Source organism: Artibeus jamaicensis, unplaced genomic scaffold (assembly GCF_021234435.1).
Source record: "Artibeus jamaicensis isolate MK-2021 breed Jamaican fruit bat unplaced genomic scaffold, CSHL_Jam_final contig_354, whole genome shotgun sequence".
Classification (NCBI taxonomy): Eukaryota; Metazoa; Chordata; class Mammalia; order Chiroptera; family Phyllostomidae; genus Artibeus; species Artibeus jamaicensis.
This window is the reverse complement of record NW_026521803.1, coordinates 42,395,716-42,409,949: the sequence shown is the minus strand read 5'-3', so window position 1 is coordinate 42,409,949 and position 14,234 is coordinate 42,395,716. Positions and strand designations below refer to the sequence as shown.

General features: G+C 43.0%; 1 protein-coding gene across 1 annotated transcript in view; it reads right to left on the bottom strand.

Moving 5' to 3' along the window:
• DOK6 (docking protein 6) overlaps positions 1-14,026 on the bottom strand; it is a 246,278-nt gene extending 232,252 nt beyond the window's left edge. The window contains exon 1 of the mRNA XM_037145497.2: positions 13,671-14,026. Within this exon, the coding sequence (XP_037001392.1) occupies positions 13,671-13,736 (66 nt within the window). The 5' untranslated portion in view covers positions 13,737-14,026. The remainder of the gene's footprint in view (positions 1-13,670) is intronic.
• Positions 14,027-14,234: the final 208 nt, after the last annotated feature.

Below are 14,234 nucleotides of genomic sequence, written 5' to 3'. Positions count from 1 at the left end.
ATGAGTCACTCAGGGTAAGCTTGGTATCGTTTCAAAATTTTTTCTTTATATGAAATATTGTTCAAAAATGTTGTGATTACATTGTACATCAATTGATGTTATATACAGAGATGACATATTAAATGTATTTTCTCTTGTCTTCTAGTGTCTTCATAATACCTATTACAAGATGATACAATGGACAGGAAAGGAACAACTATAGAATTTCAAAAAGTAAGCCCTGTTACAGTAATTTGTCATACTTTGACTCTATTTTTGAGAGTAAGAGTATTGTAATAATACCTGTCATGAAATGTTATTTTAATGTCATTGGGTATTGAAATAAGGGTAATTTTTCTTTGTTGACTATTACGAGTGATTTAATATTAATTTTAAAAACACAGAATTTGCCAGAAAAAAGAAGGTATATAGAATTATTTTGAAAAGTTTAACTGTAGCGCATTTCTGTCTTCTATTGTAACTTCAAATGCTTAAAGCAGCGAAGTGATTTTCAAATGAGCCTTTCAGGCACCTGAGCACGGGTTCTAAGGCCCTCGCAGGGTTCCTGAACCTCACCGCCACTCCGAACACGCGTAAAGCTTCACGTGGACACTGTGCACTGGTTCCCCTCTTCAAAGAGAGAAACTTCAGACAGAGTCCGTCTTTTCTAGTCTCATGGTCAATGTTTTCCAGAGTCAACGGAAACAAAGTATAGTGCTCAATACGAATGGAAATCCAAAAAGAAAGAGCAGTTTGGGTCGAAAAGTGAAAAGACTGACAAACCAAAATTCTCCATGGAAGGAGTCAATGTTAGAAGGGTCTTATGAAAATGAAAGGTAGGTGGGGAGGACCAGGGGTGGGCTGGGATGGGGGGAAAAGGCAGAAACCTGTATTTGAACAACAATGAAAATAAAATAAAATGCTGGAAAAAAACTGTAACCCAAGAAACATACTCAAGCTCAAGTTCTCTTTTTTGTTCAAAGCCCATAGTTTTCATTAAGGTCCACTTTAGTGTTGTTCAATCTGTGGTTTTGAAAAATGTGTAATGACATGAGTGCATCATCATAATAGCACCGAGTAGTTTCACTATCCTAAAGCCCTGGACACTGCTGATCTTTTTACTGTCGCCATGACTTGTGCCTTTTCTAGAATGTCTTATAGTTGGGATCAAATTCTCTTCCAAGTATAAAAGTTCCAGGCGGACATTCCCACGTACGCAGTACGTAAGGGAATTTACTCGTGACGACTCTCCCTGTCTTTCTACAAACAACCGTCTTACTGGTGACAGCCCGCTGACCAGTATATGTATCAAAATAAAAGCTCAAGAATGGAGAGCTGTGATGTGACTATCATGTAGATTTAAATATAGAACTATATATAAATATATAATATCTAATAATATAATATAAATACAAACATAGAGGTTTTAAAAGTTATATAAAAGGTCCTAATAAGTTAGAATAGAATGTAAAAATCAGAAAGAAGAATATTTATGTGTGCTAACTTTATCTAGTTTTATGGCAGACAATGAAGAAATATGCTAACTTATGTTAAATGTCATCTTTACATCTCTAATGAAAAACAAAGAGAAAGAGTAGATGTACCTCAGACAGATGAAACCAAAAAAGGGAGGGGAAATACGTAAAATGGTGTGCAAATTGTATATATTCTTAAAAAATAAAAAATAATAAATCGGAAATCTTTTATGCAAAAAATAAGCAAATACAATAATTTAAATAGATTTATTAAAGTGCAAAGAGAATACTTAATGTCCTTCTGCAACTTGAACTTCTTACCACTTTGTCAATGTACTTACTGAATCCAAGCCTCAGTTCAGCATCCACAACTTCCATGCGTCCTTTCCCACCCTGTGTCCACTCTCTAATGGAAATGCCCTGCTCTGTGCTTTCATAAGCACAAAGCATATGTCTATTTTATCATGAGCTTGCTAAGATTCCACAAAAATTAGTAGTTACTAGACCATCCTCACCAGTTCCCTGTGATTCCTTAACGGAAGGATCTGTGTCTCCTCTGTTGGTCTCCAGCAGATGAATGGCTATTTGATAAACTGATGACGACATGGACTTAAACACGATTGCATAATGACTTGGAGGGGGACACCCTGAGGCTAAGACTGGCATGTGGGATGGGAAAGCCAACTGCCTTGCCCTAACTCATGACACTTCTCTAGAGCCATCTCGGTATCAGAGGCCCCCGAGGTCTCTGAGGGGCATGCTGCAGCCCTAGCTTCAACCCTGCGAGGTTCAGCATCTCCCTGTGCCAGTCCCTCGTACAAGTATCTGCCCAGGCAATCCCGGTAGGTCTCCCAGAGGGGATTTGTGCAGGCCCCCCTTGTGCGCATGTGCAGTCTCCTTTCATTTCTTTTGAGCCTCTTCACTGTTGTAAAGGGGAGAATTAGTTTAAGTTCAATGTGTTTAAGCAGTTCATCCAAGATCACATGGGGTCACCTGGCAGAAACATTAATGATGATGACGCCAGAAGAGCTGGAGGTCAACAGGTCACCGTGGAATGAGTGAAAAACTGTAAGCAGGCTTCCAGCGCAGCTCTCCCTGGCTATGAACCTTGTCCCCAGCCCTCCGCCAGCATTCCAAGATCCTCTCAAACTCCCCCATCAAATCGGATGCATCCTCACATACTTATGCTCAACAAAGAACTAAAGTCGGTAAGAAATAGTTAAAAGGCACAATGTGATAAGAACCAGAATAACCCCAGTGGGAAAATCAGGTGTAAGAAAACTTGCTGTGTTTTTGGCTACACAGGTGTACTCAGTGTTCTTCCGACCTTCCCCTTGCTTCAGCACACTTTACAGAATATAGAAAACCTGAGGTCAAAAAATACTTAGGAAAATATGTGACAAAATCCCAAATGGGAAATTATTGCAGTTCACTCCCTACCTGTGCTCTTGCTGGTTACATCAGTGCCATATAAGGGCCTACATATTTAAATAGTTCCTGAGAAGAAGCACTCCACCTTTCTTTCCGAAGTAATTATACCCAGGGCCTCAAAAAGGAAAGACTGTATGTATTGTCCCCTGTGTGTACATAAGACACAGAGCAAAGCTTCCAAATCCCTCGGTGCACGGAGCCTCGCTGGGTCCTACTCCGAGACCAGCAGCGGGACCAACCCCTTCGGGCAAGTGCGGCTGCACTACAGTCAGGTACAGCGTCAGACCTGGATGGATATGCCATTTAGCGTTATCTGGGGTAATTTTGGGCTGCTATTTTGGTTTAAAATATTTTATTACATTCTAATTATCCTATAAAATTGGATGCAATAAAAAAATTAAACATTGTTCACTTAAAAGTCACCTCTAACTTCCCCTGCCAGTTCTATTGCAATGTGCTAGACAGAGGTTCTTGCAAAATATCTGAGAGAAAGCTTCTCTGAAGTCAAAACTATTATTTTTGCCACTAAATTAAATAATAATTAAAAAATATTTCACTGAATCTCAAAAAAAAATTCAGGAAGGAAAATCGAAGCCTGCTTTCTGAGAGAGTATTATCACCTGTTCTCCGAGAAGTAGTGGTCAGTGAGCATTAATAAATACAAAACTAGTAGATCCCCTAGAAAAGTTGGATGTGTTCTACTTCATTTTTAAAATAAACTCAGATTGTATTAACACTGACAAAGTAGATTCAAACCCATTAGAACACATACACAATCAAACTCTTTGAATAGAACTGAGTAGAAGGCTGAGTTTATGGACGACACTCTTTCTGCAAGCTGCCACTTCCATGACTTGGCAATAATCAAAACCATTAAAGGAAGTAAATAACTGCCTTCTGAGATCAAGCAGACATCACCACAGCCTTAAAGCTTTGATCTGATAACCTTTCTTTGGCGGAAAGTATAAGGCACACTCATTTGATCTTTAATTAGGGAGCTACTCTTTAGCTTAATTCATTTGATATCTTTTAAGCACGGCACAAATAAGTGTTTTCTAATGAACATTTAAAAAGTGTATTAATATATGCTTTAGATAACATTTTATTTTCTTCCATTAATAATTTGTCTTTTCCTCTTTTTGAGGGAGAGTTTAAACATACAAACTCTGAACTCTAATTTCTAGGTATCAGCACCAACAAATGTATTCCCGTTGCCTGTAGTCACTCTTTAATTAACTAAACTGTAAATAGGATTAATTTTACATAGTGAAACCTTGTTTAAATACAGAAATATGCATACCTATTAAACAACTAGCTTAAAGTAATTTTCACTTTTCAATCAGTTTATCAATAGATTTAGGATCTTTTAAACCACTTCAGAATTTCAGCAATGAACTGGTTTAGTTTAATAATTTTTTGAGAAAAGTTCCACTAAATTTATCCTTTATTATGCAATACTTTGGTGTTTATAATTGTAATATATTTACAGGTTTCTTTTTGTTTTCTTTTCTTTGGTTATTATAATTCATATGTAAGTTAATAGGTTTCTATTATCTAATGGCTGTGGTTTTAAAGAAACAATGCTTAAATGCAATCACTATTTTTAAGACACGTAGTAAAACAAAACTAATGAAGATTATCCGTGATCCCTTTGCCCTGCCCAGGTTCTTCTATTCACCTGCCCAGGTTCTTCTATTTACCTGCCCAATATCTCTTCCACACCCACTTAACGATCTCTGCCCCTTCACCAGAACTAACTCAAATGCCACCAGGTTTTAGGAGCCTTCTTGGTTCTCACCTGCAGCCTTCTCCTTGTCTCACCATCTTCCCTTGCAAAAGGCACATGGAAGTCTGTCCATTTACTTTCTCGATCCTTCATTCTATGTGCTCCTACACTTAAAAGCCATGGTCTCTGCTTTGATGTATCCTGGCCACCTACGTGGTGACTGAGCACGGCAAGACCTCCGGACAGCTGACATCCAACGACCGAATCACTGTTAGATTCTAGTGAGAAGAACAGCTTTCGCATAAACCAGCATCAATTAAAAAGATAATCTCATTTAAAACCAAAGAAATAGACTTCTGGCCAAGATGGAGGTGTGGGTAGACACACTTCGCCTCACCGCACAACCAAAATAAAGGACAACAAAGATTTAGAAACAAAAACACAACCAAAACAGACAGAAAATTGAACTGTTTGGAAGTCCAACAACCATTCATCCAGACTGGTCAGTAAGAAGGCTGGAATCTGCAGCTGGCAGAGAAGGGTGGAATCCGCACCCGGCAGGAAAAAGTGGTGGCTGGCAGACCCAGGCGTGCAGGTGACAGTTGGCAGACCCCAGATGTGGGGTGGCAATGGGCAGACTCAGTGAGGTGTGCAAGGCAGCTGGCTGACCACAGTCACACATTCCTGCGCAGATAAACCAGGCGAAACTGGGGAGCAAGACAGACCATGCAACCCAGGGCCCCAGCACTGGGAAATAAAGCCTCAAAACACTAAGTTAAAAGGTGCAGGGAGGGACTCCCAGCCTCACAGGAGAGTTCATTGGAGAGACCCACAGGGTTCTAGAATGCGCACAAGCCCATCCACCCAGGAACCAGCACCAGAAGGGCCCAGTTTGCTGGTGGGAAGGGGCAGAGGGAACTGAAATCCCAGAGAGAGCAGAACAAGTGCCACTGGTCCCTCTCTGACCCTGCCCTGCACATACAGCATCACAACCCAGCCACTGGGTTGCCCCACCCTGGTGAACACCTAAGGCTCCACCCCTCATACATAAGAGGCACAACCTGACCCCCAAAAATGGCTCAAATGGAAGAACAGATCAAAGCCCCAGGGCCAATACATCTAAGCCACAAAGAGATAGCTAACCTATCAGATGCACAATTCAAAGCACTGGTGATCAGGATGGTCACAGAATTGGGTGATTTTGGTCCCAAATTAGATGAAAAAATGAAGGCTACACTAAGTGAAATGAAGCAAAATGCACAGGGATCCAATAGTGATGGAAAGAAAACTGGGACTCAAATCAATGGAGTGGACCAGAAGGAAGAAAGAAACAACCAAACAGAAAAGAATGAAGAAATAAGAATTCAAAAAAATTAAGAGAGGCTTAGAAACCTCCAGAACATCTTTAAATGTCCAACATCCAAATTATAGGGGTACCAGAAGGGGAAGAGGAAGAGCAACAAGTGGAAAACTTATTTGAACAAATAATAAAGGAGAACTTCCCCAATCTGGCAAAGGAAATAGACTTCTAGGAAATCTAGGAAGCTCAGAGAGTTCCAAAGAAGTTGGACCCAAGGAGGAACACACCAAGGCACATCATAATGACATTAACCAAGATTAAAATGAAGGAGAGAATTCTAGAAGCAGCAAGAGCTAAGGGGACAGTCACCTACAAAGGAGTTCCCATCAGACTGTCAGCTGATTTCTCAAAAGAGACCTTTCAGGCAAGAAAAGGCTGGAAAGAAGTATTCCAAGTCATGAAATCCAAAGACCTACATCCAAGATTGATCTATCCAGCAAAGCTTTCATTTAGAATGGAAGGGCAGATAAATGCTTCTCAGATAAGGTGAAGTTAAAGGAGTTCATCATCACCAAGCCCTTATTATATGAAATGTTAAAGGGACTTATCTAAGAAATACAAGATAAAAAATATGAGCAGTAAAAAGACAGCAAACTCACAGTTATTAACAACCACACCTAAAATAAATGCAAACTAAGCAAAGAACTAGAACAGGAACAGAACCGCAGAAATGGAGATCATATGGAGGGTTAGCAACAGGGGAGTGGGAGGAGGAGAGAGGGGGAAAAGGTACAGATAATAAGTAGAATAAATGGTAGGGAGAAAATAGACAGGGGGAGGGCAAGAATAGTATGTGAAATGTAGAAGCTAAAGAACTTATGACACATGGACAGGAACTAAAGGGGGGTATGTGGGAGGGAGAGGGTGTGCAGGGTGGGAGGGAATTAAGGGGGAAATGGAAAAACTGTAATGGCATAGTCAATAAAATATATTAAAATTAAAAAATAAAACAAAAGAAATAATTCACACAACAACAAAACATTACATAAGAATAAATAAACAAAACATTGGAGGTACAAATTTGAAAATAAAGTAGGACTTGTTTACCAAGCTCATGGATAAGCACATTTAACGATGGAGGAGGAAAACTGCTATTCCATATGGACACAAAGATATTCCAAACTTAAATCTAAAATAAGAATTAATTACATAGAAAACTGTACTTGAAAAATAACTAAATAAAAATTTTAAAAAAGAATTAATTATAGGTTGATTAAAATTTTAAGTGTATACAGATTTGGATGAAAATAACAGAATAAAATAGAAAATAGCAACTGTACATTACAGTGAAGAATGACTTTTTAAGTAAGACACAAAAAGTATAAGCCACAGAAAAAATAAATAAGTTGATTTCACTAAAATTTAAAATATTAGTAAGACACAGGAGACAGCAAGAAAATTACAGACAAGCCATAACACAGGTGTAAATCGTTGTATATTTTTTAACTGCAAGAGAACAGCGCTCAAAAAGGAGGCAGAATCCTTGTACATTCACACCACACAGAAAGATGGGCTGGAACTGAAGAGATAACTCACAAACCCGGGAAACGAATGTGTCAATAAACATATGAAAGCAAGCTTAAACGTCAGGGAAGTCCAACTTGAAAACACTCATTTATCCACGGTAGAAAAATGTTTCACCCCACCGGGTACTGATGAGCAAGCAGAGTGACAGGGACCCGGTGGGGAAGCACAGGAGTGAGCATGGACCTGCCTGGGCCCAGCAAGTCCATCACTGAGCACAGAGCCTGAAGAAACTCTTGCGAAATTGCATTAGAAAATACAAACCGTGGAGTATTTATACAAAGGAAAAGGATACAGAAATCAAATGAATAAACTAGGACTCGATATATCAAAATGATTAAACATAAAACATAACCAAATACGTTTCAGGAAGTCATACTGTATGATTCCGACTATATAAAGTTGAAACTATATGAAGCAAGACATACGTTAATGAAATATAAACATGTAATAAATATAGAAAAACTATATGCACAGATTTACACGTATACATTTACTTCTGAAGCTCCTGTATTGGGATGTATAAGGACCTCAGGTTTATCCATTTTATAATATATTTTTAAATCTAAAGAAAATGTAGCAAAATGTTATTTTAATAAAGTTTTATATTCTCTGTATGCCTGAAATATTTTATAGTTTAAAGAAATAAAGCAGTGTCAATTACTATTGAGGATACGGTCAAGGAAGTTCTCTCATGTCATTGCTTCTGGGCTTATCCATTAGAACAATTACTTCTGAGCAATTTGAAAACTTCTAGGGAAGTTAAAATGTGCCAGTATATGTTTTAAAAACCAACAACTCTACTTTTACCCACATCACACACCCTGGATACATGTGATCAAAGAGAATTATGTACATCTGTTTGTTGAAGCACAAACAGAAAAATCTTATAAATGTCCATCAACAGAGGAAGTGTGGTTTTTTCATGTAACACAAGGCAATACAACCATGGACATGAACAAACTGTATCTATACAGGAACAGAGAAATACTGAATACAACTGTCGAGTGTGTTAAATGGCCAGAGATTCAAATGGGTCTTCAACTCGCCATTTTTCTATCTTAAAAATTTAAACCAGAAAAAGGTACTGTGGTAATACTGGTGAAGTATGGGTAGTTTGTAATATGAGTCTGTGTAATTTCCAGTATGCTTGGGATATTACATAATTTTTAAATCCCTGAATGAAACAATGGTAGGTATTGTGGAGAGCTCTGAATTACAAGTTTAAGCTTAATTGTTACTCTAGGTAATGAGAAACCATGGGAAAACTGAAGAGGGGGAATTACATGTTTCAAACTGAAAATTTAGGAAAATTACTCTGGCAGGACTACAAAGGTGATCTAGCGGGCAAGCAGTAAAAAAGGACTATTGGGACGTCCCATCAACATCTGAACCTAAAGTAATAGAAGCGAAATTTCAACTGGAAAGAGACCACAGATGACACTCCCATGTGGCATCAAGGAGATGTGGCATCTGGTTGTATGTCGTGACTCAGAGAAAGGAAAGATCCAGTGTTGTCTCTGAGATCAGATACTGAATCATGTTTAAACGAGAAGTGATGCTGATAGAAGCATCTACTTATATATGTTCGTCTGTGGCAGAGTGGCTCATTTGGGAAAAAGAGCATGTTCTTTCTTGATTTCATTCATTGGTCTGAGATGCACTACAGAACAAGCAGGTACCATGCAGGACAAGTTTCTTAGAAATTTGGGCATGCACATATGGAGATTGGAAGTGAGAAGAAAGTTTAAAATAGCTACTTTAGAGAAGTCTTTGGAGATGTGGGGATAAACTGTAGGGCTCAGGACTAAATAATGGTCCTAAGGGAAAGAGGACAGGAGGGGGAAAAAGAGCATTGGGAGAGTGTGGCAGAGGTGAGGACTGGGAGAGCAGGATGAGAAGGGGAGTCAGGGAAAGACCGGGTGAGAAAGGGGCGAGGCACACTGTGGGGGTCCTTGCCCCCCAGCACATGTAACAGAGGTATTAGAAGCACATGAAGTTTATTTAAGGCTGGAAATTGGCGAGTATCCACAGGATCCAGCAGAAGTAACGCCTGCTTGAGTGTGGTTGGTAGGGTAGGGATATGTCTGTAATAACTTATAGTTTTAATTTGAACATTTTTGCCTAAAATGTCCCATGGTATGTTTGAGTGTGAAATTGCTATGTTACAGAATCACAGGCCTATCATTTTGTAATCAAAGATTTTGTAATAAAAAAGGGCCATATTTGTGCCAGGCCCTACCTATACAATGGAAGGCCCAGAAGTGGAGTGTCCTCTAGGTCATATTACTTGTGCTTTTGGTATCTCCTGCAAATTAAGGTGATGTTTGTAAAGACTGACAGTGAAGAGCTAGTCTGGCATGGACAAGGAGGTCCCAGGGCCCAGGTGAGGAAGTACAGCAACCTGGAACCTCCGCGCAGGGACTGCCTATGTGGGACACCCTCGCAGTCTCCCCTCTGGTTCCCAGGGCCGCATGCCTACACAGCCAGGCACGTCATTTGCCTGTCTAATAACTCTAAAACCCCTTTACTCAAGCAGTTGCTCTGCAGTTTTGTCCTTTGACTGTATCAAATACAAAACCTGGCAAAGTAGTGTGCTCAAAGCAAAGAAGTGCTGTTCCAAAGAGGTGACATCAAATATAAAATACTCCCCAAATAATGATGTCCCTTCTTTGTGGCAAGTCAAGTCAGTGTCTGCTGTTTGGACCTATCAGTATCAGTAGGTCAGAGGGTGGGGTCTACCATGAGCCAGACATGTTTGCATACAAGGAGAGGTAAAGGGGAGTTTACAGCCGTCCACGTGGAAAATCATACAGTAATTAATAAACAATTATGCAAGAATAAACTCTGTGTTCCCACAGTCACAGCTGGAAACCTACTTTTGCCCCACCCTGTATTCATGGAGACAGGGGTATGTTATAAGGAAAGAATGAATACAGAATTTAAAGAAATGATTGTAACAGTTATGTCATTATACAATGCTTTTCATGATTTGATACCTTTAAGAATTTAATGATTGAATAAACGCTTCTAAAGGACAAGAATAAAATTTGGGAACATTTTTTTTTACTTCACAAGATTTTCTTAAAGGAAAAAAGGGTGATTAACTAGTTAAGACAAATTTCAAAGCAAACATTCGAAAAAAGTTTTAACATTTCTACTTCGCCCAGATAGTCAGCGAAGGCACTGTCCTAAGCAGTTAGCAACAGAATATCGGAGAAGGCACTTCACCCTGGAGGCTCCTGGGTGGGGGTGGACTGGGGCCTCGTTCAGGGTAACACTAAGCACTGATCTGTGAGAAGTAAACATACAGGAGAACAGTTCATCTCCAAATATGTTTCCACTCATAATAGTCTCTGATTCCACTGGCCTCCTACTCGGGCCTTTTCCAATCCCATTAAAGTAGGTGTTTGAAAGCATATGTCCTTAAGAGATCAAATACCTCTGCCTGTTTCATTACAATTTAACTTTGAAATTGAGTTTTGAACATGAACCACAGAAGAATCATTATGTATGTTTTGAGTTAAAAATAGTTTATTTGGGGAAGTCCACAGTTCTGAGTCCATAAATTAGTAACATGTATTAATTATGAAAATGAAATGTTTATATAATTCCTATTTCTGTGATTTTGGATATGGCTTATACCTTCTCATTTTTAAGGCAACAATATTTAGAGTTTTCTTATCATGTGGGACCCATCACAGAAACATGTGTGTGAAGTTTTGTTATTTGGACTTACCCTTGTGAACACTAGAATATTCTAAATAGAAGCATCTCTAAAGTTTTTTTTATAAATAACATTCTCCAAAAGAGTCAAGGTTAATTGAGTTTAATATTTGAAGATTAAAACAACAACAGCAACAAAACAGTTTCAACACTGGCCTCTGTGAAGTTTGCATTTCTCAAGTACAAATGGAACACAAAAGTAACTCCTCTGTACATAAAAATGCTTTTATTGTTTTCCAGGAGGCTGTGCATTACAGAGGCATAACTCTCAACCGCGTGTTTGGAAAGAGCAGCTTCGAACATGGAAGCACCACGCATCTTTAGGGGAAATGGAATTCGAAGAGGGCATTTCAAAGGCTGATAATGCCATGGTTACCCAAGGAGCATTGGGTAACCCAAGGTATGTTCTTCCCTCGGATCCCATCTTTTAATTAGGTTGCGTGTTTGCTTTTCTTGTATGTAATCCAGGAAAGCTCCAGTGTGGTAGGAACCCAACAGACCCCAGGGCCAAGTGCGCAGCAAGGAGCGTTCTCTGTGCTGTTGCGCGCCTTGGTCTCATTTTCATGTGCGTGGTGACTCCCCAGAAGCACACACACCTGTCCCTGGGGGACTTAAATCATCCAGGAGCTTATAACATTTGAGGTGTTAGACACCGTTGTGATTCCAAGAACACGGGAGAGCGAGAATGATGAATAAGCACCACGTGGGAGAAGGAAGGGCTTCAAAGGTCAAGTTCCTGAAATGGCTCTCGCCGCCCGTGCCAGCTCCGCACCTCCTTCCTCGGGGGATGGTTGTGCGGGAGACAGATCTGAGCCCTGCTTCCGGCTGGAGAAGCCATCAGCCTCCTGCCCAGACAACTGCAGCTTCTCACGTGGCTTCTTTCTTATCTCCCCGGAAAAGAAGGAGGCGCATTCTTTTGCCCAGGAGCAGCTCCTGAAACCCCGCTGAGGGTCTGCACCTCCTCCTCCTGCGCCAGGCTGCGGGGAGGGGCTTGTACTCCCCTCTTCTCCAGATCCGCCGAAGTTCCAGAATGGGTTCCTTGTGTCCTTGGGGGGCAATCTGCATCTTGAACGTGAAACCCCGAAGGGGCAGCACAAAAAGGCAAGTCGGCTTTTCCTCTGCCTCCAACACGCGAGTCCTCCACCACCCACCCACCCACCAACTAACTCCCCACGCACGAAGTGACTCCTTCTGGGTGTCCGGGGTTCCTTCCTCTTTTAGGGACTTCGCCCCACCTTAGTTCAATTTTCTTAAGCTATATTCATCTCTCATTTTTAAATTTATGATAAAATTAATAAGGTTCTCCCTCCTTCCCTCTTCTCTCGATTGTAGTATCCCTCCATTAAGAGGGGAACATAAGGAATGTTCTCGTCCGAGACCCCTTTACCCCCCAAAATTCCAGAGCTTTCAGAACAGGAACTTTGAGAACAGTGAGGGAGATAGATATCCCAGGAATCCAAAAAGCGGCACTTTTTGCCCCCAGCTGGTGTTTACGCTCCTGCCCCTGCCCGGACCAGCCAGCCCAGGTAGGAATCCCGCGCTCACCTCTACCTTGTGGTTCCCGGAACCTCGCGCCAGGTGTTCTCACCTCTTCCCACGTCCCACAAGACTGGGCAGCTCTCAGCTCAGGTGCTGCCCCTCCTGTCCTGTCCCCTCCTGTTCACACCCCAGGTCCTCCACGACCATGCAGGAGTCCTTCTTACCTCCTCGTCTAGTCACTAGAGAAGTTCCACCCCACCCCACCCCCCACCCCCCGCGCCGGGGGTCTACCCTGTTTTTGCCCTTGTCAGGCAGAGAGCATCTTTCAAGAAAACAAAACAAAACTATGAAATCGTCTCGTAAACTTTGCGGTCATGAACGCTCCCGCGCCAGCAGCTGCGAGCACACACCTGCCCGCACCCGGGCGCAGGTGCACCTGTCCTGGCGCACACAGGGCCAGGGAAGCCAGTGCACGAGAAACCCGCTCAGGGCGCACTCAAGTCGCTGGCAGTCGGCAGCAGGGACGCGCGGTGCTGCTTGGGCATCAAGAGAATTTCGAAATGGGCTTGCGAAGCGGGAACCAGAAAATGGTGATCCTAAACACACGCACTGGTGGGTCTGTCTACCCCCTGCACACTTTTGAGAACAGACCATGGTGGGTCACACTGTGTACGAACCGTCCTCAGAGGACATTCATCGCGGATCTGACAGCCCCTGTCGTCTACCTCACTTCTCTGTCTGGGTCCAAACCAGCCTGGCGCACAGGGAGATGGGGACCCGAAAGCTCCCGGAGCCCTCAGCCCCGCGTGCAGAGCCCCCGAGGCAGGTGCGGCCCGGGACGCCCAGCAACAAGCACGCTTCTGCGGGCGCTGCCTGAGTCCCCGCGCCAGTCTCTGCTCCCCGCCCCCCAGCTCCGCTGGCCCGAGCCAGGCGGGCGCTGGGGAAGGAGAAAGCCGAGCAAGCCACTCACCCCCAGCTTCCTGCTGCGGATTTTCACGTAGCCCTGCTTGACTATGTCGTTAAAGTTGGAGGCCATGCCAGCGCACTCGGCTTCCGAGAGTCCAGAGCCACCGTCCGCCGCCGGGTCCGCGCCGGTCCTGCATCCAGCCAGCAGCCGCCAGGAGCGCGCCACTGCCTAGTGCCCCCGAGCTCCCGCCGGCGAGGACAGGGGGTGGGTGGCAGGGCGGCAGCGGACAGGGACACGGCCTGGCACAGCAAGCTGCGCCCGCCCTCTGAGTGCGGGTCCCCACCTTCGCCCCCGCCACCCCTGCAGCTTCCACGGGCTGGCCCCTCACTCCGTGGCGCACAGCCGGCTGCAGCACACCGTCTCCGATCCCGGCGCTGGGGGTGGGGAGGGAGGGAAGGGGCGGGGGGCGGGCCGATTTGCCGGTACGGCTCCCTCCCCCGCTCCCCACGGCCGGCCGGCGGGGTGGCTGGGCTGGGAGACGCTCGCCAGAGGCGCTTCATCACCGCCTCCCCTTCCAGTGCCCCGCCGCTCCCACCCAGCTCCCCAGTCCACAGCGCTCCCAGTGCC